General features: G+C 46.0%; 1 protein-coding gene across 1 annotated transcript in view; it reads right to left on the bottom strand.

The window, feature by feature from the left end:
• FAM83F (family with sequence similarity 83 member F) overlaps nt 1-24,866 on the bottom strand; it is a 32,519-nt gene extending 7,653 nt beyond the window's left edge. The window contains exons 1-4 of the mRNA XM_075936373.1: nt 20,568-24,866; nt 9,387-9,554; nt 2,969-3,090; nt 1,718-2,412 (exon numbers count right to left, since the gene is read on the bottom strand). Of these exons, the coding sequence (XP_075792488.1) occupies nt 1,718-2,412; nt 2,969-3,090; nt 9,387-9,554; nt 20,568-21,011 (1,429 nt within the window). The 5' untranslated portion in view covers nt 21,012-24,866. The remainder of the gene's footprint in view (nt 1-1,717; nt 2,413-2,968; nt 3,091-9,386; nt 9,555-20,567) is intronic.
• Nucleotides 24,867-25,944: the final 1,078 nt, after the last annotated feature.

Genomic DNA, 25,944 nt, shown 5'->3' on the forward strand with positions numbered 1-25,944 from the left:
TGATCCAGATTAGACTATCTGACACTTGTTTTAATCTTTAAATAGCTTTGGGATTTAATTCTCTCTCTTTTTCTCTCTCTAGAAATATTTCTAAGAATCCAGCTCATGGCTGGTTTTTAATTTCATCTCTTTTTCCTTAATACCCTCCTCATTTTCTTCCCGAAAGTCTCTTTACATTTTTCAAACTGACTTCAGGCTTATCAAATCTCCCCTCCTCCTCCTCACACTGCATGTGACATTTCATATTCTTTTGAGTATAGAATGATTTCTGGGTAAGATCTCAAGCTCATCTGAAGAAGTGGGTTCTGGCCACGAAAGCTCATGCTACTACATGTATTTTTGTTAGTCTCTGAGGGTATGTCTACACTACCCCGCTAGTTCGAACTAGCGGGAACCGTGGAACGAGGTGTACCGGTAGTTCGGAATAGGAAGCCTAGTCCGAACTACCTAGTTCGAGCCCCGTGTAGCCGCGCTGCACGGGGTTCGAACCAGCGGGGTTTTAAAAATGGCGGCTCCCCGCTTATGCAAATGAAGCCCGGGAAATTCAAATCCCGGGCTTCATTTGCAAGTGCGGTATGCCTACATTACCCCGCTAGTTCGAACTAGCGGGGTAGTGTAGACATACCCTAAGGTGCCACAGGACTACTCATTGTTTTCCTGGTTAAAATGGGTCAGGAAGAAATTATACCTCTAAGGCAGTGCTCCCCACACTATAGGGTGCTCCACCCCTAGGAGGGCAGAGTCAGGGGGAATGTGGCAGAGCCTCTAGGGCATCCCCCACAAGGGTGAGGAAGGAGTGCCCCTAGCTTGACTCCAGTTCTGTCCACAGCCATGGCCCCTACCCACAGCTCCAACCCTGCTCCCAGCTCCATCCCTTGACTATGTCTTGGGGAAAGGGAGGGTGGGATGATATAACCAAAAAAGTCTGGGGGCCACTGCCCTAATGTATTTTTTCCTCTAAGAGATGTTCTGGCTTTGCACTGAGCATAGGTCACTTGCCTGGATAGTCTACAGTTGTCTGACAGTCTGACAACATCCAAACCATTCAGAAGCTAATGTGTGAAAGGTATTTGCCAGTTTTGAATTCACCTGAGTCACTGAAAACTAACCTGGACAAAGCCACAGAAGGATATGTCACAAGCACCAAGCATGGCAATATTGTGTTAATGCTCGAGCTTCTAATTCCATGATGTTCTCCCCCCTGTTGGATAGGGAGGATGGAGAAGGAAATTTTGTCGGAATCACCCACTCTGTCTTCTCTCCCCTCATGACATTGTCATAGCAACTCATAACCAATCAAATAAAGCTGAGTAGGTCAGATGGTAGGAGACATCTGAAATCTGTCTCTGCAATTGAACACTGTCCACAGAGTCTCTAAAATACAACACAAGCATCTCTGCGAGCACAAGGAGGGAAATGAACCACTATTCACTGCTTCCACATTGGAAGCCAAGCACCTGGAACTTTTTTACATGGGGAAGAGGGGAAATGAAAGAGAAGTTCTCCCTCCCCACCTGGAGACTCTAAAAGGAAGTCACAATGAAAATTACAAGTCTCACAACATTTCCCCTTAAAAATACCTGCAAGATTATTTTGTTTCATTGGCCTCAATTGCTCTCCTTGTCATTTAAAGGCAGAGAGGAAAAGAAATTGCTGAAGCTGTCCTTTAGTACCTGGATTGGAGGAACTGAGGGGAAGTATGGGGGAGGAGGCTTACCTGAGGTGCCCCTGCTATTGCGAATGTTGAAGCTGATCTCGTCTTCATCTGGCGTCTTCGACTGGAGCCATTTACTGGCAAAAGTATTGCCCTCAGTGTCCAATAGTGGGGGCTGTTTAGTCTTCCTGTTGAAAAACCCACTGCCATGCCTCTTACCCTTCGTGAAGCTGGCTTCCCCATTAGCAACAGAGCTGCCAGCCCCATCGTCCTTCTTGGTATTGTGAACAGACTCCCTGGCTTTATTTTTCCGATGGAACCAAGAGAACCATTTACTGGGACTTCGGTTCAAGTTCTCAAGAGGTGGCAGAATTTCTGGTAGCTCCTGATCCACTGTGATCAAGTCGTTCAGAAACTGATTCAGCCGTTTATTTGACTCACTTTCCTCCTCATTCCCTTCCAATTTCCCCTGTGCCTGCTCCTTCTGACGTGAAGCCCAGAATAACATTTCACCAGGGGCAGCCCCTGTCACTAGCCCATACTTGGGGTTGATCATCTTACGAGATACGGTGGAGAAGCGAAGTTCCAAATTCCCAGCTCCTGAAAGAAAAGGGCTAGCAATGTTCAGCTCCTTGTAGAGATTGACCTCCTCCGAGATGGCATAGAGTTCACGAAACTCGATGTCAAACATTTCCATGTTCTGCCCCGTCAACAACAGGAGGATATTTCTGTCAATGTGGGATGAGCTCCAAGTGAAGCTAGGAGTGAAGAAATCCCTGTTAGATTTTTGCATTGAGATAAGGAGACCTGACACCTCTCCAACCCCCAAATGACCACCTCAGAACTCTCAGCATTCAAAAACATGTGGTGGTGTATATGTTTTAAAATCTGTTCTTTGTTGTACAAATGGACAAATCTGGTAGAGAAAGCTGTGTGACCTTAAAGTACAGTTCCCCTGTCTAAACAAGGACACCGGAAATCACACAAACTACTGTTGTTGAATTGGCAGGAAGTCTCTCTATACTACCTTTCCAACCTCTTCTAGATAGGAAACAGGCCACAGTGGAGAATCCCAACCGGCCATTGGCTGGCGAGGAGGAGAAATTCTTTCACTCAGTGAAATGTTCTGTTGATTCTCTGTCCCAAAACATGAGACTTCTACAAAAAGTTCAGCTGGACATCTGCCTAGCTAGGAAACGGACTGGACAACTGAGGGGAGATAAAAGGAAGGAGGCTGGTCCCCTCCTTCCTGAGGTAAAGGATGGGATAGACCTTATACAAGGAACATGGGTATGTCCTGGGTGAATGACCCACCTGTAGGACCCAGTGGCCACTTTTTCACCATCAACCATCAGGAACCGGGAGGCCAAGGTGCCTTTGATCTTCCCTGATGCCATATAGAACCCAGCTCCCGTCACAAAACGTACACGGATTTTCTAACAGGAAGGTGAAAAAACAAGTCACAACAAATAGCACATACAGAGTATCAGATAACGCCCCCAGCTCCAGCGCCACTCCAGTCATCTCACCTCATCCCACCCTAGAGCTTATTTCACATTGGCCAACAGAACTCAGAAAGGTTGCAGTAGGGATAATCCAATGCAGAATGCATTTCTGCTATCTGTCCCAGCTTGTCCCTTATTTTCTACACAGGTCACACTCCTTCAATCTGTGGACCTGTCCAATTTATTTGCCCCATTCACCTACTTGTCCGAACACTCGGACGACTAAAATGCAGGTAGAACAAAGCTTTCAAAATCTAAGGGAAGAAAATTATCCTTAGTCCCCAATTCCAAGTTTCAGCCTCAGGAGACCCAGCCTGGGACGGGGAGGAGTGGGAAAACAAATCAACAATAGCATTTTTGCACTATCTGCTGAATCCTGGGTCTACCCCCCCGTCACCCAAAAGCCACTCTGCTAGCCCAGACTAGCTAGAGAGCACAATGGTTTGTGGCCGCAAACTCCTAACTCTCGCATATTCCTATGTGGTGAAAATTGGAGAAGGGAAATTCTTCTTTGGGGATATCCACTTGGTGTTAATTTAAAGGGGCTGAAATGGAGAATTAAGGCCTCAGGCTTTGGTCTCATTTGTGTGGTCATAAGGATAGAAGTAGGGCTGAGTAAAGGGCAGTAAATTAAAAATCTGGACTTTTTTTTTTAATCAAAGGAAAGAAGAGAGAACACTCCAATTTTCTTGAACATTCCAATAGAAGAGACTCCTCTAGCCCTCCATAACGGAGGCTTCCTAGTCACCTTCTGCTACAGTAAGAGAATTCTTCTCCTTGGCAATGGGCTGGGAAGGATTCCCAGGCATCTCAGAAATCTAACTGGCCACTGCAGAGCTCATAGGGCATGACAGACAACAGAATAATCTTTTAGAGATTTGGTGAAATAAGGGTCAGCTGTAGTAATGTCCTAAGTCGGGGTGGGCAATAATTTTTGCAGGGGGGGCTACTTAATGAATTTTGGTATATGGTCATGGGCCAGCTCCACCCGTGGAAGGGGCGGTGCCTGTGGCAAAAGGGGCAGGGCTGGGGACTAGCCTCCCCCCAGAGTTATCTGGGACCATAGGTTGTGAAACAAAAATGCATCAAAGAGCTCCCGGCTCCTGGCCCTGCTGCTACTGCGTTGCCTGCCAGCCGCCCGGGGTTGCAGTGGCTATTTAAAGGGCATGCAGCTCTGGCCCATGGTGGGGTAATGTTATGACTGGAAGCCATAAGCCATTTAAATAGGATCCTGCTGTATGAGCCACCGCCTGGAAATTTGGTGGCATGGGCAGCAGGATATAAATAGAAAGCAGCCAGATGCAGTCCGCGGGCTGGTTCAAAGTGTTAGGCAGGCATCTTCCTCAGCCCTGTCCTAAGTAGACTAGAACATTTGCTGAGTTAAGGCTACATGATTTTCAGTGTCAGATGTCTGTCTGCTCATAACATATAAGAACAGAGATTTGGGCACACAACAAGTGCTATGCTGATTAGACCTACGTCTTAAGTTTAGAGAACTGCATGGCCCTGGCTTTACCAGGCTTGATTTCCAGCCATAGGAGAACTTACTTTACTGTTTCCAATGGGGTTACCAGATGGTTTCAAAAAAATACCGAACACACTTGATCTCAGACTGGGGGGGAGGACACTGGCCAGGAGGGGATTGGAGAGAGCGGGGCTGGCCGGGGGGGAACCGGCCAGTGGGGAGTGGGGCTGGCCGGGATGGCATCGGGGGGAGCAGGGCTAGCCGGGGGAGATCGGGGGGGAGGGAACTGGCCGGCAGGAAGCAGGACTGGCCAGGAGGGAGCCGGGGGGAGCGGGGCTGGCCCGGGGGGGGAGCGGGAGGGAACCGGCCAGTGGGGAGCGGGGCTAGCCCGGGCGCACGCAGATCCTGGGGTGCTGCCCGTCCCGCACATGGTCCCGGCGGGGCACACGAGCAAGTCGAGCCCCAGCCCTGCCCCCCCCTCCACTGCGTAGTTGTGTACTGCCTAGCGGGTAGACACACTCACGCAGCGTGAGCATGACTACCAGCCAGGCAGTATGCAACTATGTACTAATACTCATGATAATAATAACACTTACTTAATTAGAAAATACCGGACATTTATATGTCCAGTATTTTCTCAATTTGTTCCCTGGACAGAAAGCTCAAATACCAGACTGTCCGGTACAAACCGGACACCTGGCAACCCTAGTGATCAAAGGTATCCAGAATTCTTTTAAAATCCTAGTTTTCTAAATATAATATGTATTTTTTAATCTGATAATCATATCTGTTTTTATTTGCTCAATAGAAACGCAGCAGTGTCTGTACAAATAATAAACTGTAATACCTGCAATCATACACAGCTTGATATGTTTGAAATGCTGGGCAGATATTAGCTAATTAACCATTACAACACCTCTACAAGTATTACTACTTTATGTCACAGACGGAAGACCTGAGAAAGTCAAAGTGACTTGCTTAGGGTCTCACAGTGAATCATCTGTGTGGGTTGCAGAATGCAGGTCAGGGAGAGCACACAAGAAGCAGGATATTTACAGTGTTTATTATAACATTTTTATTCATTTTGTTTTCCACTGAAGATCTTTTTGTTTCTTTAACCAACCTGGATTTTGCTCTATGTCTGTAAAGAAGCCCATGATCTGCAAACAGAATGGCCTCAGTTTTTCACATCAGTCAAAAAAAAAAAAAAAAAAAAAAAAAGTAAAAGAGGTTATGTGACTTCTTTATTAGGAAACAATCTGTGTGAGCACAAGACCAGACATGTTACAATAGTATTCGGCAAGTGAAGGTTTCACTGGATTTGCATATTGCATTTCCTGCTTTTGGTGAAAAGAAGTCAGCATTGATTTTCATTTAATTACTGTGATCTGAAAATGACTCTTTCCATGGGTGCAAAAAGATAATACAAAAGAATCACACAAATACCCCTATAATAGTGTACCTCTAAAACCTTGTATTTCTATTATGTTTCTTAGCATGAAAGATCTCAGGGCATTTCAAGACTGATAAATAAACTATACTGAGGGACCACTAACCTGCCACTGAAATGGACTCACTTGTAGGATGGAACACTACTATGCTATTCAATAGTTTAAGGGTATGTCTATATTTGAGCTGGGAGGTTTGAGTCCTAGCTTACAGAGATGTAGCCATGCTAGCTCCACTCAAGCTAGTGCCTAAAAATAGCAATGTGTCTGCAGCAGCCTAGGTAGCCTCTCAAGTTTGCTGCCCCAAGTACAGTCTCATCCAACCTCTGGGTACGCACTTAGGTGATTACCCTGAGCTGCTGTGGACACACTTGCTCCTAAGCTAGGAATTGTAACTCCCAGATCAAATATAGCTGTACCCTAAGAGAAAGAATACTATATTCAGTTGAAACAGAGTGCAGTTACCTAAAATAAAATACAGTCAGAACATTTTTAAGAATTCAAAAAAAATCAGAGTACTGTGGGATAGGGATGTGAATATTTAACTGGTAATTATCACCCTTACCGGAACTGGTGTCTGGGGCTGGAGCAACCCCCAGCCTGCCATGGACTCCTCCAGCCCTAGTCAGGTCCACCGTGGAGGTGGTCGCTCCAGCCTGGCCAGAGCATCCCAGCCCACAGTAGGCCTCACCTGAGCAGAGCAGTGTGCCGGGAGTCAGGGCCCTCTAGCCCGGCTAGAACAGGCCCTGCCCGTGGCAGAGGGCCACTCAAGCTTGCCCGCGGGATCCCACTTAATTGGTTAAATATAATGTTTAGCCAGTTAACTGATTAGACAGGAATTTACTGCCCTACTATGGGATCATTTCATGATTGCAACTTATCAGAATCTTGGTGTTACTGCTCACTTGGAAGGTCGCATTTCCAGCAGCAGAGCATCCCCATTACCATGCTAAGATTGTAGTTCAATGTTAACATTGGCAAAAGAGCCATCTATTCAGTCAGCAATACCACCACTTCTTGCAGAACCTTGGTGTTCCTTGAAGATTTCTTATTCGAGTATTGATCTAGTTTGATCCTGCTTAGCCTATAAAATCAGAGGGGATCCCAACAAAAGGTGATATGGCTACCTGCTATTTGGCTGGGTGAAAGTAAAAACTACTCTCTTTCTGAGGAGATTAACAGAAGCCTGCCTTTATTGCCAGGCTGCCAGGGAAGCCTATTCATAGGAGAATAAAGCTGAACTCAAGTACTGAAGTCTCCCACAGTGGCAGCAGGAAACTAAGTATAAAAAGGGAGTGTATCAGTTAAACGCTTTTTGAAAGCAGAGGACAAGTCTAGACCGCAGCTAGAAGCAACCCTCCAGTTTGCATCCATTTTGGAAACCTCTGGTTGCAGAAGCCTTGTTTTTATCTACCACTCTTAGGCTTCAGGAACCATATTCTTTGTATCTGAATTCCAGCTACAAACAGGTGCTTGTTTTGCAATGACTTCAACCACAGGAGACCTGGTTTCACCATGAGCAATGACCAGTTATTTCCTGCTAGGAAACAAAGCAGGCTAATCATGGCTTCAGAGAATCTCTCCAAGCTACACTCTGTAGACCGCACAGTGGGTTATGATATATACATGGAGGGGACTCGTCTCTCTTTTTATGTGAAACTCTTCCTACTGTGCACACACTAATCTTCAGCAGGTAGACTAGACTCAGACCCTTATTCTAGTTCTGTGACACTGGTACTACTGAAACTAACACTATCTTAGGGTACATCTACACTTGCTCCCTATCTTGAGATAGGGATGCAAATGTAGCCAACCAAAATTGCTAATGAAGCGGGGATTTAAATATCCCGTGCTTCATTAGCATAATCTTGCCCTTGTGCTATTCTGATCACCAGCTGATTCGAACCAGGAAGTGCATTCTGTGCCACATTAGTTCGAATCAAACCCCTTGGTTCGAACTAACATTACTCCTGATTTTGCAAGTATAGACGTATCCACAGTGTGTACAGACCTGAGCAATGGTTCACAATAATTAAGTGACCTCCACTCACAAACCCTGGAGTCAAGTGCTGTACACACACTCATTAGGAGAGACAACTGGATACCTATCATGCAATGTCTTCTCCCAGGAAAAAAACATACACACTGGGGTCACAAAATTAGCATGTAGGCTTGCCAGTAGGGATGTGAAATAGTTAACCAGTTAACATGAAGGCTACGTCTACACTGGCATGATTTTCCGAAAATGCTTTTAACGGAAAAGTTTTCCGTTAAAAGCATTTTTGGAAAAGCACGTCTAGATTGGCAGGATGCTTTTCTGCAAAAGCACTTTTTGCGGAAAAGCGTCCGTGGCCAATCTAGACGCGGTTTTCTGCAAAAAACCCCCATCACCATTTTCACGATCGGGGCTTTTTTGCGGAAAACACTACTGTGCTGTTTACACTGGCCCTTTTGCGCAAAAGTCTTTTGGAAAAAGACTTTTGCCCAAACGGGAGCAGCATAGTATTTCTGAAAAATCACTGACGATCTTACATGAGATCGTCAGTGCTTTTCCGGAAATTCAAGCGGCCAGTGTAGACAGCTGGCAAGTTTTTCTGCAAAAGCAGATGATTTTGCGGAAAAACTTGCCAGTCTAGACACAGCCGAAGCGTACTGATGTGCATACTAGTTAACTGACCCTTGGCAACGAACTCTAGCAGTAGCCAGCCATGCTGGACTGGAGCAGCCCCAGCCGCAGAAGAGTTGGTGGGCTGGGCAGCAGAACCTGACAGTCATGGCAGGACTGGGCCAGGTGGCAGGAATGAGTCAAAATGGTTAACTACTCTCCAGTTAACCAGTTAACTGTTTTAATGTCCCTAGCTGCTAGGCATCTGGTTTTTTAATTGAACCCCCAGTCAAAAAGGTCAGCTCTGGTCAGTCTGCTGACTGGACCACTAAAAGTCTAGCAGACCCCAGGCAGGCTTGGATGCAGGATGAGGTTTGAGGTGCAGGCTCTCTGAAGTGCAGACTCACCTCAGGCACCTCCCAGGAAGCAGTAACATGTCCCTGGATCTCCTAGGTGCAGGGCTGGCCAAGGAGGCTCTGCAAGCTGCTCTAGAACATCAGCTCTGCCCCCCCTCCCAGTTCCTATTGGCTGCAGTTTCATGGCTAAGTTGAAAGAAGAATTCTTCAGTCAACTTGGCTATTGCCTCAGGAAAAAAAGGAATTAACCATATTGACAGAAAAATCCCCTTCTGTCAATGAAGGGAAGTTCTACACTGTGGCATTACAGCAGCTAGTGTAGACATGGCCTTCATTGTACGACAGTATCTTACCTGGATCTGGAGGCTAGTGAGATCCATACACTTGCACATCTCCAGGAAGAACTTCACACCCTCCTCATCCAGGATTATATAAACTGGGATCCGGCGCTTGTATGCTGCGTCCACAATATCCTGGAAGATGTCCCGGTCTGTAAACAGATCCATTACCACGGCAATGATCTGGAAGCAAGGAGAGGGCAGAAAGAGAGGTAAGTAAAATACAATATTAGGGATGGGGATGAGAGGTGGGGCAGGGACTTGCAAAGACACTCATATAAAACAAAAGGGTGCCAGGCCAGTTGGATAATGAGTCTCCTCAAGGTATATGAAAGCATGAGAGAAACACATGCCTGAACACAAATCAGTTATTTCATTATCTCATTGCATGGCTTCCAATGCCTGCACATGTACATGGAAAGAGTTTGTTAGTTCTTGTTGGGAGCTCTCTTGTCAGTCTCACGAAATGTTGTATATTACTCATAGGCCTGAAGAACAACACAGCCAGCTGCCCAGTTTTCACCTCCAATGTGAAACCTCTCAGCCCTGTTTATCTCAGAGTGATTTACCTATATGTGAGGAGGCCCTGGAAAACCAAGGTTCTCTTGCTCAGCACAAAGGGCCAGGGAAATTGTGAGAAGAGGAGTCAGAGCTCTAAAGGTGTGAGGAGGAAGGTGATTTTGTTTTTCTGTTCCACAGATTCCCCTGAGAACTCGCCTGCCTTGTTTGAATTCTCAAGGAACACAACTCTTAATCTGAATTAAGAGTTCAAACACACCTGATTATATTTCTAAGAACAGATATGGCTTGGCATTCAATTCTGCATTTGTTAGAGCTACAAATATCCTCCCCTTTCACTTTAAATGCCCAACAAGATATTTTTCCAACACAGACTTAATAAAAAACCCACAAAAGGTTACATTAACATGCTGTTAAACTCTTAAAAGTCCGAACAGTCAGCTATTATGGGTAACTACAAAGCAAGATTGTTGGTGCCCTTTACAACAGAGGAAGAGATCAGAGGGCTTTTCTCTCGCTACGTCTAGAATACGGAGTTTTTCCGGGATACCTGTGGTATCCCAGAAAAACTCTGCCATGTCCAGGGAATGCGTCTGCTCTTCTGCTTTATTTTGTGGATGAGCAGATGTGCTCTTTTGGAAGCCCTGTCTTCCTCATTCCACAAGAAAGAAGGGCTCTTCTGAAAGAGTTTTTTTCTGAAATTTGGCCCTGTGTAGACGAGACAAATTTTGGAAAAGCCTCTTCCGACAAAACTATTGGACAAAGGTATGCAAAAAAGAGTTTTTTTTGTTGCAGGATGGCTACCTTTAAATCTGCTACTGTGTGTCCAGGGAGACTGAAATGTTCTCCTACAGGTTTTTGTATATTACCATTCCTGATATCTGATTTGTGTCCATTTATTCTTTCACGTGCCAGGAGCGGCCCTAGACGAGCTGCCGGCAACTGGCACCCTAAGCGAAACGCACGATCGGTGTGCGATTGGCACCCCCGCCTCAAAATTCCTCAACGCCATTTAACTTTGGCGGCCTAGGCGACTGCCTAGTTCACCTCTATGGACGGGCCGCCACTGGTAGGGACTGTCCAGTTTGTCTGATGTATATAGCAGAGGGGCATTGCTGGCACATCATGCAACAAAAAAACTTCAAGAACAGACTTCAAAGAAAGCGGCGAGGAGTCCTGTGGAACCTTATAGACTAACTAAATTTCAGTTAGTCTATAAGGTGCCACAGGACTCCTCGCCGCTTTTGCAGATTCAGACTAACACAGTTACCACTCTGATACTAGACTTCAAAGAGAAGCTGCTGAGCTTCAGTTCATCTGTAAATTTGATACCATCAGTTTAGGATTAAACAAAGACTGTGAATGGTTAGCCAACTACAAAAGCAGTTTCTCCTCTCATGGTTTTCACACTTCCACATCAGCTGCTAGAAGTGGGCCTCATCCTCCCTGACTGAATTGACCTCTTTATCTCTAGCCTTACTCCTGATTGGTACTCTTTTCTTATGTCTATATATTTATACCTGCCTCTGGAATTTCCACTACATGCATCTGACAAAGTGGGTAATTGCCTTTGTGTGCTCCAAACCAATGCCACAACACACTCCCTTGTTTCTCACCATGCAGACCATTGCCAAAAACCATTGCTCTACCAGGCCTGTTCTGGTAGCAGAGGGTTACACAGTGTCTTCTTTAAAAACAGACAGTTGCCAACATACATGCATTTGCCATAGGTGATCAGTGATTAGAGATGTGGCAAAATATGGCCAACTAGTGGCAGAACATTGCCCGGTCATCAGCAGGGACCTGGATTGGAGTTCTTGGGGCAAAGCTGAAGCCAAGGTGCACCTGCTGGGGGTCAATGCTATACACAGTTATGAGGACCCAGATTTCATTCCCAGTCTTTCAATGCCTGGCCATTGTAAGTCCTGAGTATAAGAGGGAAACATTTTACAAATTTCTCACAGTGTGGGCACTGACTTAGCTTCAGTATTAGTCACATTATGAGCCTTACTTTAGACAGCCTGCCAATTGCTGCTTCAGTTTTAACTTTAACTTGTCAATAATACCTGTTTGGAGCAAGTCTCAATGCTGTGGTTTGTAGCAGTAGCTATGGGAATCATGACTACACTGGAGCTCCCAGTTGCTAACCCCAGTGAAGCTGAATAGTACTGACAACATGGACAAGTTTTAGAAAATATCCTCTGTGTAGACTAGACCACAGTTAGCACAAGAAATTGTTTGGTGCCTCAGAGTGTGGCCACCAACTCATGCTGGTGACTGCACTGACATTTTCCTTAAAATACTTAATTAACTTTAGGAAAAACAAATAAATAAGCACATGTACACATCCAAATCATTGCAGATTATTTATATAGTTTTGGGGTTTTTTGCACCCTCAATAATAAAAATAATGCTATGAAAAGTGATACCTGCATGCTTGTTAGTATCACTTTTCTCAGCAAGCCCCAGGACAAAGTAAGCCCTGAATGGAAGGAATGATCAGAGGGAGGATGCAGTGGGGACCTGGGGCAATGTGGGGTGGTGAGTCTGTGTGGCCAGAGTTGGGGATTAGTGCCCACCACTATTTGGTCAGAGCCAGGTTCCAGGCAGCTAAAGCCAGGGATTGGAGTTTGCTGCCACATGGCAGGGGCCAGGAGTCTACACCCAGGGAAGAGAGCCAGGGTCATATAGCCAGAGCTGGAGGTCAGTGCTCAAATCCCCGTAACCAGACTCCCAAAGTCCCACTGCTGGTCAGAGCCTGCTGCCCAATCACCCCAGAGCTGAAGTCAGAGTCCCCCTCTTCTCTCTTAAAGGTAGGTTGAGATCTCACCTTGCTCCTGGAGACAGGTGAGGCCCAATGCCACAAAGGCTGATATTCCTCTCTCCTCACCCATCACTATCATGGCTGCATGAAAAGCCCCCGTTGGCTGCATGTGAGAAATTCTGGACTAGACCATACTGATTACTTCTATGCAGTAGAAGTACATTCCAGCTTGGTTCTCTGTCTTCTCAGCAGAAATGCAATGTTGCAGGTACAGGCCTCTAGCCAGAGGGCAAATACTCTGTGCTGTCACTCACACTCCCTGTGAGCACAGGTTAGTCCCCTGGGGTTGGGGAGTGTGCTGACTTTAAATACCATGTATTAACTATAATGCTTGTCAAATCTTCAGAGAGGTAGACATGTTAGTCTGTTTCACCAAAAACGAGGAGTCCTGGGGCACCTTATAGACTGGTACTAGTAAAATTTCCTCTAAAACATTTGTTAGTTCTTAAGATACCACAGGACTCCTCGTTGTCAAATCTTATTTAGCTCTAGCTTCTGCTATGGGTTTTCCATGTACACTGCATCAATGAGTTTCAACTGAGGCAGCCAGTCCTATGTTTAGAGCACAAGACTGAATACCATGTGACACTTTATATTATTCAAAACATTACCATTAACGCAGTGTGACTTTGGGCAACTTGGAGATAAGGTGGGTGATATATCTTTTACTGGACCCACTTCTATTGAGGATAATCACCACACTCATCTTGTCTCTCTAATATCCAGGGACTGACACAGCTATAACAAAACTGCAAACAACTTTGGCAACATATATAAACCTCACTATGCCTCAGTTTTCTGAGTATATAAAATGGGGATAATACTTTTGTAAAGTTGTTTGAGATTCTCCAGGAAAGGCACAGGCGAGGCATAGATTATTATTACCTTAGGGTGGCTGAAACAATAAACCGAGATTAAAACAGTGGGAAGGTGAGGGCAAAATACACCCAAGTAAATGCCCCAACACCAAAAACAAATAGCAAGAGAGAAACATTGCACTTCCAAAACATCTTCCTCCAGCACTCTGGGCAGAAATTTATATCACATTCCATGTCTTCTTTTGGGACAAGCAGCCTCTTTTCTGTCTGTGCTACAGCAAATCTAGGTGGGGACTGTCACCCTATTTATGTTTGCCTTCTAAACAAAAAAGTCACACAAATGATGCCTTGACTCCTCAAATAATTGTTGGGTTCTAGTTCCCCTGCAAACTGTAGGAATGGTATAAACCAGAGGTCAGCAACTTTCAGAAGTGGCATGCCAAGATTTAACTTTCCCCATCCTTCTCAGTATAAGCCCTGTTCCCTCCCATCCTGCCCCCACATCTTCCTTCACCCTCTCTTGCCCCCACATCCCTGTGTCCCAGCACACACACCGGTAGGGCAGCAGTACTGTGGGAGGGTCTCCCGACCTGTGGAGAGCAGCTGTGGCTTAGCCTGGGCTCCTGCACCCCATGGAGGTGGCAGCAGCATGTGACCAGCTGCGCCACCCCAATCTGCAGAGCAGGAGGCAGAGCCTGTAGCAGGGGAAGGAGGGTGTTAACCCCTGAACTCCCAGGAGCTGCACACCCCAGGGACGCAGAGCCCAACACAGTGTCGTGCCATCTGCTCTACTTGCTGGGCTGCCTGGCTCCTATACCGTGCCATAAAAAATCATCTTGCATGTCACTTATGGCGCACATGCTGTAAGTTGCCGATCCCTAGTATAAACCCTTGAAAACAATGACTGCCCTGAAGTGTTCTGAGAATAGGTGACAAATGCCCATTATATGGCATTGCTCCAGGTTGTCTCTAATGCTGGCATAAATAGCATATCACTGTTTACAAACTGGCAAGTTGTAAGCTTCAGGGGGTAGCCAAGATAGTCTGTACAGGATAAACTTAAAAAACAACAAATGGTCTGGTAGCACTTTATAGACTAACAAAACATGCAGAAGGTATCATGAGCTTTTCTACATGTTTTGTTAGTCTATAAAGTGCTACCAGACCAGTTGTTTTTTAAGTTTGGCAAGTTGTAGATAGTTACCCATCAATCTCCCTAAATCAGTGGTCACCAACCTTTTTATGCCCAAGATCACTTTTTAAATGTCAGGGAAACCCAGGATCTATCCCACTTCTTCCCTGAGACCCCACCCACTCCATTCCCCTCTCTTTTCATCACTTGCTTGCCCCCCACCCTCACTCACTTTCACTGGGCTAGGGGAGCGGTGTGTGCGCTTTGGGCAAGGACCAGAAGGGCACTCCATGCTGAGGCAGAGTGTTGGGGTACAGGAGAAGGAGGAGAAGGGAATGCTATGCTAACTCTGGTAGGGGGTTTCAGGCTGGACTGAATGTTGGGGTGCAGGTGGGAGTGTGGGGTGCCGAGGAAGCTCCCAGGCCAAAGAGAAAAACTCTGAATGCTTGTGGGAAGCTGGGTTTTGCAGTGTGTGTGTGTCCGTGTCCCCCCCCCCCCCCCCCCGGTACTACCCAGAATGCAGGTCAGGCTTATTGGTTAATTGTATAAATGTCTTCAGGATAACATCCCTACCTTCAAGCACCAGTAGTTTTCCTGAACAAGATCACAGGGTAGTGAGTAGAGGAGGCAACAGCAGGTGGTAGCAGCAGACAATGGGGGCAGCAAAGAGTGGAAGGATGCAAATTAGAGGGGTCCCAAGAGAAAGGGGGAGGAGAGGAGTAGCAAAAACTGAAGGATAAGTAGATGAGAGGCAGCAGGAGACAGATGAGCCAACAGAATGGAGAAGGGGCATCAGTAACCTGAAGTTAGTGGAGCAGGAGATGAAGGCACATCTGGTAAAGCTGTCTATGAGATCAGCATGTCTTCTAGTGCCCAAAGGGAGTCAGCTGAGACCTGGGAGTCCACCTCTCACTGGCTCTTCATGGTCATTGCAATGGCCCTTTTCTCTGCTGAGAAATGTGAACAACTCTGATGCCACTTGTGATCGCTACAGCCCTAGTACTATTCTCTGCTAGGGCTCCAAGAAATGAGAAGGGTGGGGTTTCTTGGTTTGTCATGCTAGGAGAAGTTCAAAGTACACAGTATCTGCTGCTTACTCACCCCACTCCCGGAAAAAGAAACCCTGGCATGCACTACATTTGTTTTTAAAGAAGCCCAGATCAATTCCACAGGGAAACTGGCTCTGCTGAAACTTTGAAAGTGGGGGGAGGGGGGGAGAGGAGAGGAGGCTGGATGGAAAATAGGGTCAGTGAAAAGAAGGTGGATTGTGGGAAGTGGGAGAAGGGGAAAAAATTTCAGGATGTAGTCCCCATTCAGTATGCACTGTAACTATTTAATGATATCCTATAAGGTTACAATGTGGGGTGAAAGGTGACAAGTAGGGGGTGAGATGGTTTATCTCCCTCCCAGTAGTGAAGCAGTTTCTCACAGGGCATCTAAAACAAACTGTTTCTCCATGTATTAGCTGTAACACTCTGAGTACATTTCCCAGACCTGAAGAGGAGCTCGGTGTAGCTCCAAAGCATGGCTGTCTTTCCAACAGAACGCGATCCTTGCTCCCCCAAAAAAGTTACTTCACATACTCTGTTTAAAATATCTAGGACCAAACATGACTACAACAATGTTTTCTAGGGCTTTGTCTACACTACACATTATTTAGGCAACCCAGCCATGTCACCAAGGGTACGTCTACACTACCCTCCTAGTTCGAAATAGGAGGGTAATGTAGGCATACCGCAATTGCAAATGAAGCCCGGGATTTGAATTTCCCAGGCTTCATTTGCATAAGCAGGGCGCCGCCATTTTTAAATCCCCGCTGGTTCGAACCCCATGCAGCGCGGCTACATGCGGCATGAACTAGGTAGTTCGAACTAGGCTTCCTAGTTCGAACTACCGTTACTCCTCGTGGAATGAGGGGTAGTGTAGACATACCCTAAAAGTCAGGCAATAAGGGTACATCTACAATTGCACTCGATCAACAAAACTTTTTGTGTTGACGATTGCTTAACCCGCCTGCTCTCCATGAATGACGAAGTTTTGCACTGGTAAGTGAAAGTGTGAACACTGCTCTGTTGGCAGGAGCACTCCTCTGACAACAAAGTGAACCTCCCCTTCCATGTAGGGCACAGAAATATTAAATACCATTCATACAAGCTGATTTTTTTGTGACAAGGCTGTCTCAACACATTGCATCATACACATCACAATGCTTTTGTTGGGAACAACGCCCAGTTTCTGCATAAAAAATACTTCCACCCCTGCTAGAGATTTTTTTCTTTTCCCCTCCCTTTATTGATGACAAAGACAGTAGACTAGGGATGTAAAATTGCTGGAGCAGTCCCCAGACTGCAGGCTTCCACTCCCAGCCCCGTGCTGGGGCTGGCTGTTTGCTCCCAGCCCCCATATGGGGGCTGGGCCTGCTGCTGACTCCCAGCTCCTGCTGGAGCAGTCCTCTGCCCGCAGCAGATGAGAAGCTGCATCAGCTCCCACCAGTTAATCTCTGACATCCCTAGTGTAGACTAGGGATGTAAAATGCTATTTAAAATGTTAACTGGTCAGTCTATATGTTTCACCCGTTAACTGGTTGACTATGTCGCACAGTGGGCATGGGGCCACTGGCTGGACTGGACCAGCTCCCCCACACATGGTGCACTGCCCTGGCTGGACAGGGACCACTGCACCACAGGGCAGGAGGCTGCTCCAGCCTGTCCGGGCACTGGTTAACCAGTTACCCCAGTAAACAGTTACCCTTTTACATCCCTAGTGTAGACACTGCTCTTTGTTTTGTTGACAGAACTGGCTTCTGCCAGTATCCCACAATGCTTGCTCTGATTGCTCTGCTCAGTGTTTTGATCTCTGCTGCCCTGCAGGCATATTCCCCTTTCCTTTCAAAGCTCCGGGAAGTATATGGCAGCTGAGTGTGCTGCTCCCTTTGGGGAACAAACAAAGAGCAAACAATTTAACTGATCCTGTTTTGCCCTGCACTAAGAACACAGCTGCTGGAGCTTTCCGCAGGAGGAGGGAGACAGACTGCGGTGCTGCTTTGACATTGCTCAGCATGGAGAGCTCACTCATGATGCAGATGCACAGGGATCAGTTCTGTCTCTTCACAGCACTGTACAGTAGGATACATATCCACAGTGCATTGCTCACACTGGGGATGATAGAGTGTGGACATGATCTGTTCACAGAAGGAGTAAGTGTGAACACCCTATGGTGATTTTTGTTTTGTCAACTTTTCAGCGTTGACATAAACTTTGTTGACAAAACTTGTTAATGTAGACATACCTTTGTCTACACTAACCTCTCGCCCTCTCAGGTCTATGTAACCTGTGCACTTACCACAGTGTCTTCTTCGCAGTAAGGTTAATGGGGGCTGCTCTTCCGTGAACTCCAGCTACATTTCTCATCCTAGTAGAGTACTGGAGTTTAGGGGAGAGCACTCGGAGATTGATTTGTTGCACCTAAGCAGGTAAGCAGCGTTGATCCATTACATAGTGAAGACAAGTCTTAAGTGCTTGTTTCAGCTACACCAGACTAACACGGCTACATTTCTATCACCTTTCAGGAGTGAGCACTCCTTCCTACAAAGTACTGAATACACTAGCACATGACTTGGCAAAGCTTTTGTTTGAGGATAGGGAGGTGTTAAAGTTTTTGTCATTTGCAGGTGCTTTGTTGCGCAATTGCCAATGTAGACCAATCAGCTAACATGAGCATGATTTACAGGTTTATCTGGAGACAGGGTCATTGAATGTTCAATAGGTTTTTAAACATGCAATTACGAAGATTTTACTGTTTGTCTAAGTTAGCAAAAAAATAAAACAAAAAAACCCAGCAACTGTTGGCCATCAGGCACAGTGGCTAAAACAGCCCAATTCCTCTTTGCCCTGTCCCTTGCCTGGACACTTCCACCAGTGCAAAGTGGATGCAAAATGCTACTAACTCAGAAAGCATTTTACAGCCACTTTTCACTAGCATGCACGACTATACAAGCTGCAAGGGAATAATTGATTAGGTCTTCGTTATTCAGAGTAAAAAACAACAAATGGTCTGGTAGCACTTTATAGACTAACAAAACATGTAGATGGCATCATGAGTTTTCATGGGCACAGCCCACTTCTTCAGATGACTGGAGTTATGAGTTTAGGATGTGCAGACCCAAAATAAAGAGGAGGGGGAAGAGGAGGGGGGAGGGAAAAAAAGGGAAGGGGAGTGAGAGACAGGGAGCTAGAGGGAATCTGTAACTATCCAAAGATGGGGTATTTAAAACGAAGCAGGTAAGAATCAAAGTCAATTGATAGTATCCTTCCTGATTTAGGAGTCTACATAAAGAGCTGTTTGCACCTTCAACGGCTGTTAAGTTGGTAGTTCCCCAACCAACTTTCATCAGGATTGAGTCCATTAGCATGTGAATTGAATTTGTGGATGAACTCTAATTCTAATGCTTCTCTGTGGATCCGGCTAGTAGAACTGGTTTGTGACAAGACAGCTACTTGAAGATATTTTAAACAGTGATTCAGAAGATTGAAGTGTTCCCCAACAGGTTTCTGTACGATTCCTTTACGTATATCTGATTTGTGTCCATTGATTCTTTCCTGCAGAGACTGTTCAGTTTATCCAATATATATAGCAGTAGGGCATTGCTGGCATTTAAAGGTGGTGGTGAGGGGTGTAAGATACACAGTTGTAGAAAGGATGTTTTCAGAAAACTGCTTTTCAGAAAACATAATAGATAAATTGTGCAAATCTTTGAGAGAGATATGTGTATATAGGGAGACCCAAATTGCTCCCATTTCCCACAGAGAGCAGCAGAGATGGTGAGGGATCAAACAACCTCCCCATTTGCTACCTTTCCATGGGTGCCAACATAAGAGGAGATCTGTGCAAGGAGAGAAGCCATTTAAATCAGATCTCTTTCCTGGAAGCCACAAGAATTACTCTTGATACATCTGTGTTCCATGTAAGCTTTTGGAATCTTCCAATTGTTTGTCTTCTTGGCAGAGACTTACTGTCAATAACAACAGTTCTCTGCCCCCAAATGATAAATACAACTATGTATGGTCTCAAATCCAGCTGCTTAGCAAACAAGACTGAATTGAGAGTATTCAGACAACAATTGATTTAGAAATAAACAAACCTATCTAAATTTACAAAAAAAATGTAGATATGAGAGAAAGAGAGACACTGAAACAGACTCAATATGTGGTTGTCTGAGCCACTGAGGAAACTGACAGTACAAAATGGGCATTTCTTATAAAACCCCACTAACAACAGGGTAGCCAGTCCTGGATGTACATTCTGGAGTGAAGATTCTGGATAGAGTTACTCTGGCAAAACTTTATTTTAATTAGCAGTAAAGTGATTGAATATCATAAGATGCTGGATATAGGCCACTAGTCCGTTATATAGATTCTGGGGGATAATAGCTAATTGTTTCCTAATTAATTGAAACAGCAAAGAGAATCTATGTGTTGTTGGGGTGGTGATGGTGGGGTAGGATGGTGGGCTGCCCTTTTCCATTTGTGACCCTCAAATTCAAGCACTGAATGGCTCCCAAATCCTCCCCAGCGGCCTCCCAAATCCTTTCTAGTGAGTCTGCCTGCCTATGGTACCGGCACGGTCAGTGCCTTGTCGCTGCCGAATGCAAGCTCTTCACGAGAGTACAGAGAAGATTGGCTCAGCCGCTGCTGCCATCTATGTGAGAAAAGGAACTCAATGGAAACAAGCCACTGAGCAGATCCGCTTCCGTAGGAGACTGAGCAACAGGAGACGGCAGGAGCAGGAGCGCCCCCTGGTCGCTCCTCAGGCAGACAGCTTGGGCGGCGGGTGTGAAGGGCCAAGTGCGTTGGGGCTAGGAAGTGGGCTCGGGAGCGGGGGGAGACAACACGCCTACTACCCACCTTCTTTGCCTGCTGGAGCATCTCCCGAACGATCTGCTTGAGGTGCGGCGCATTCTCCTCCTTCCTGGGGTGGGTGAAGAGACTCACCCCGCTGATGCCCCGGTAAAAGTTATTGTCCGTCCAGCCCAAGTCCAGCGGCGGCACCTCGGTGTCGGAGCGCTCCGGCCAATAGGCCAGCGAGACGCCCTCGTCGCCGGCCCCGTCGCCTTGCAGGTGCGCATCGTAGCGGCGCCAGCAGGCCGGCAGCACCCGCAGCTCGCGGCGGGAGAGGAAGTCCCGCAGCTGCCCCTTCTGCAGCTGCTCCCGGTAGGCCGGCTCGCCCCGGGCCACCAGCTCCTCCAGCGCCCGGCGCTGCTCCTCGCTGTAGTAGAACCTGGCCTGGGCCTGGGTCACCTTCTCGTTCACGTGCGTCTCGTCCAGGCAGAGCAGCTGGGAGTCCGCCATCCTCGCCGCTCACCTGCAGCCGCCGGCGGAGACGGGGCAGGGCCACCTCACCTGGCTGAGGCCGCCCAGCGGGTGGAGCGGCGGCTAGGGGAGGCGGGCCCGCCCAGGCGCAGCCCATGGCCCTTCGGGGCAGCGCGGGGCCGGGGAAGGGCTGCACCGCCCCCTCCGTCCAGGGCTGGGGGCAGAGCGAGCAGCTGCCAAACCCCGGGGCACCAGCCAGCCTGCTCGCAGGGGCTCCCGGAGCAGCGCCCGCGGAGGGCAATGGCTTGTGACTGGTCAGCGCACATAACCGCACCTCCCTCGAAGCCACACAGCTTTAGCTAAGGGCATGGACTCACTGGCCTCCCCTCGGCTCCAGTCACTGCTTCAGCTGCCTGCTCCATTTGCAAAGTGTGCGCCAGCCACTGCTGTTGAAGGCGAGGGCTGCTGGGCTCCAGGCCTGGAGGGGATTGTCCTGTACAACCAGGTTAGGAGAATTCCTGGTTTTCTGATATAAAGCTGCGCTTGGGTAGCCAGGTGTAAGACCTTCAATATGGCAGAGGTCCTAAGAACTTAAAAATGGCAATACCAAGTCAGACCACAGGTCCATCTAGCCTAGTATCTTGTATTCTGACAGTGGCCACTGACAGATGCTTCAAAGAGAATAGTTAGGGCAGTCTTCAGGAGATCTATTTCCTGTGGTCCAGTCCCAATGCCCTGCAGATCGCCTAAAGGCTGCACAGCACAGAGTTTCATCCCTGGCCATCTTGGCTAATAGCCATTGATGGACCTAGCCTTCATAAACTTATCTAATTTTTAAAATCCATTTATACTTTTGGCTTTAATATCCTATGGCAACAAATTCCAAAGTAGACTGTGCATTGTGTGAAATATTACTTAAAAAAAAAACCCACATCAACCCTGTTTCCTATTAATTTCATTGTGTGATCCCTGATTTGTATTATGTGAAGGAGCAGACTGTTCATTTTCTTCACACCATCCAATATTTTATAGATCTGTATCATATTCCCCTGTACTAGTCTCTCTTCCAAGAAAAATAATCCCGGTCTTTTAAATCCCCCATACAAAAGCTGTTCCCTATCCCTAATCACTTTGTTGCCTTTCAGTGTACCTTTTCCAGTTCTAATGTATCTTTTTTGAGATGAAGTGACCAGAACTTCACACAGTATTTATTGTGTGGGGATACCATGTATTTATATAGTTGCATGCTAGTTTCTGTCTTCTTATCTGTTCTTTCCCACTGGTTGCTAACATTGTTCAGCTTTACACCGAACAAATGTTTTCAGAGAACTATCAACAACAACTCCAAAATCTCTGTCTTGAGTGGAAATAGCTAATTTAGATCCATGATTTTGTGTGGCTAGTTGGAATTGCATTTTTTCAATATGCATTTATCAACATTGACCTTCATCTGCCACTTCGTTGCCATGTCATCCAGTTTTGTGAGATCTTTTTTAACTTTGTGGTCCGCTTTGGACTTATCTAGCTTGAGCACTTTTGTATCTACAAGCTTTGCCTCCTCACGGTTTACTCCTTTCTTCAGATAATATGAAGATTTTAAACAGCACTGATCCAGTACATATGATTGGGGAACTCCACTATACCTCTGTGCTGTGAAAACTGAACATTTATTCCTACCCCTTGGTTCCCCTGCCTTATAACCAGTTACTGATAAGAGAGAAGATCCTCTCATATCCCATGGCTGCTTACTTTGCTTAAGAACTTTTGGAGTGGGACTTTATCAAAGGCTTCCCCAAAGTCCAAGTACACTATATCCACAGGATCACCCTTGGCCACATAGTTGTTGACTGCTTCAAAGAATTCTAATATATTGGTGAGGCATAATTTCCATGTTACAAAAGCCAAATTGACTCTTCCCCAACATATCCCATCTATGTGTCTTAATATTTTTGTTCCTTGGTTTCAACCAATTTACCTGGTACTGGAGTTAGTACTGGACTGAATATTGCCCATCCTGGGATAGAGAACAGTTTAATTTTGGGTGAGAAATTCCATCCTTGAGACACAAAATATTTATTAGCAGGTTTTATTCATGTTTTTCTTCAAAAATAAAATGGCTGTTTGAAAGCTGCTCACAGAAGTTGACTATTAAAAGGTCTGATGGATTGGGGCAGTGTGCAGCTGAGGCAGTCAAAGCTGCTAATAAAAGCAATTTATCTATAGCTCTGTCATGTATTAAATGCCTATTACTACTACGGAAGTGGGAGGTGTATATTTTTAGCTAAACTGTGCACTTGCTTATGCTAGCTTTATTTAAATTAATACCTAGCTCTTACATAGCATTTTTCATCCATAGATCTCAAAATGCTTTGTAAAGGAAATATCTCTCATTGCATCCACTTTGAAGATAGGGAAATGGAGGCACAACAAGGGGCAGACACATGCTTAAGGTCACTCAGCATGCTGGAGACAGGAAAATTGGGTTCTATTCACAGCTCTTCTCCTGAGCCCAACCTCACTGCTCTGTCCCCCTAGACCATACAACCTCCTAATAAATAAAGTTGGAAAAACCACCATCTGTATTGTACACTTTGAACAGCTGTATTAGGAGACACAGTAAGGACTGATTGATAGTGATAATTTAAAATTGTTTAGATTTCTTATTTGATACATGGCAGTATCCAGGGGCCCTGATCAGGGCCCTATTGTGCTGTGTTCTGTACACACTAGAGATGGAAAATCCCATTTGATCAGTTAACTGGTTAAACAGAGGCAAGTGGGAGCTGCTCTGGCCAGGCCTGCAGCACCGTGGGCCCAGTCAGGCTGAAGCAGCCCTCCACCTGCATCAGGAAGGGGGCTGTTCAGCCCAGTTAGGCCACCAGTAAACCAAAAATGATAAGCATTACCCTTTCTAAGTGATGCTTACCAGTTAGCCAGTCACATCCCTGGTACACACGCACACTGAAGAGTCTTTCCCCAAAGAACTAACTACTCAGATGGGAAAACTGTTGTGTTATGTGCACAAAATTATTTGTTACACACAATCCAAGGAACCCAACTTTACCTTAAGTTTGTTGCTTACACACGCTAGCTCATCCCACCTCTACTTAGTTCCTAGGGCTCAAAGCATAACCCAATTGATGTAGGCACCTCACCCTTTCCCAGTTCCTAGGGATTCCGGCAAAAGGCACCTAACTTCATCCAGATCTTGGAGGAATGGAGTCCAGAGCTCACAGAAGGGTAAACAGCCATTTCCTGTGGACTCAGGACTTAAAGAGACAGTAAACCTGCAAAAGATAACAGTGTAAGCTTCTTTCACTGGTAAATAACTAGAGGTTAAGTAGGATATTACTGTTATCCCTCAAAATGATGCATATGCTAAGCCTACAGTACTCACTACTCCCAATAAGGCAGTGGAGCTTTTCTTCCTAGCCAATCAGGAGGATCAGGTCATCTGGGGGATCGCCAGTTCTGGCACTGTCATTGTGAGTGTGTCGAAATCTGGCCACACTGATCTTGGGGCTATGTCCTAGAGTTGGTTCCCCCAAAAAGCTTCCTTTTGGACTCCAGTTTTGCTTAACTATACCTTCTTAACCAATCATTTTACTCAAGTTTTACAAACCCATCCTAGCATTTTGGAACAAAATTCTCTAATTAGTCCTATGCCCCATTACAGTGGGGCACTCACCGCTCATGACCACCCCCTTTGGCCCCAGTGAATGTGCTTGCACCCTCTTCATCACCTCTGGCCAAGTCACACACCTTGGCTGTGTCTAAACTGGCCAGTTTTTCCGGAAAACCAGCCACTTTTCTGGAAAAACTTGCCAGCTGTCTACACTGGCCGCTTGAATTTCTGCACAAGCACTGACAATCTCATGTAAGATTTCCTACTGTAAGAAATCAGTGCTTCTTATGGAAATACTATTCTGCTCCCGTTCAGGCAAAAGTCCCTTTTGCGCAAAGCTTTTGCGCAAAAGGGCCAGTGTAGACAGCTCAGATTTGTTTTCCACAAAAAAGCCCCGATCACGAAAATGGCGATTGGGGCTTTTTTGCAGAAAAGCATGTCTAGATTGGCACTGACGCTTTTCCGCAAAAAGTGCTTTTGCGGAAAAGCGTCCATGCCAATCTAGATGCGCTGTTCCAAAAATGCTTTTAACGGAAAACTTTTCCGTTAAAAGCATTTGCGGAAAATCATGCCAGTCTAGACGTAGCCCCTGTGTACAATCAAAAAACCCCTACACATCTAACAGGGGCCCATCTCCGTGCCCTCTAATGTTTCTCTGAATCTGTTCACCACTCTGAAAAAGAGTGGTGGCCCTATGGCTTCCCCTCCTAGAAGCAGCATCTTCACCCTTACCTTAGAGCTTTGACTCCAAAGTTCCAGCATAGCCTACCAGTCATTTACAGTGCTAGTGCTTCTGCTTTTTTTTGTTGCTCCATGCCATCACCCAATCTACACCCCTTGAGCTCCATATTGCAACTAACTGCTACTTTACTTTGCAGCTCTTTTATGGGCCTTCCTCGTTCTTGATTGGCCCGTTTCCTTCAGCCACTCTAGCCTACCTGGAGGACCACTCTATTACCTTTTCCTGGGACACGAAGGAGGCTTCTGGGTCTGGTGCACCACATCACACACACCAAGTTAATTGATTTACACCCTGCAACATTAATTATGTAACAGACAAACCATAAAAGAGCCAGAGATCATCCAGACAAACAATACTGTACAGAAATGGGGACTATAAGGACAAAACAAAAAAACAATCACAACTATTGATAAGTGATTGCTTGCCAGACAGAATGCTATCAAACTGAGTTTTCTTTAACCACCTTAAGATCTGCTTTTTATGTGATCGTGAGTGCTATTAGGACAGGATCTCCTTAACAGCCTGATATTACAATGTTTTAATATAATTTAGATGGAATATGAGGATGTGACTTCCTTCTTCTTAGCTAATGGCTATTGTTCTCC

The sequence above is a fragment of the Pelodiscus sinensis genome, chromosome 1 (assembly GCF_049634645.1).
Source record: "Pelodiscus sinensis isolate JC-2024 chromosome 1, ASM4963464v1, whole genome shotgun sequence".
NCBI lineage: Eukaryota > Metazoa > Chordata > Testudines > Trionychidae > Pelodiscus > Pelodiscus sinensis.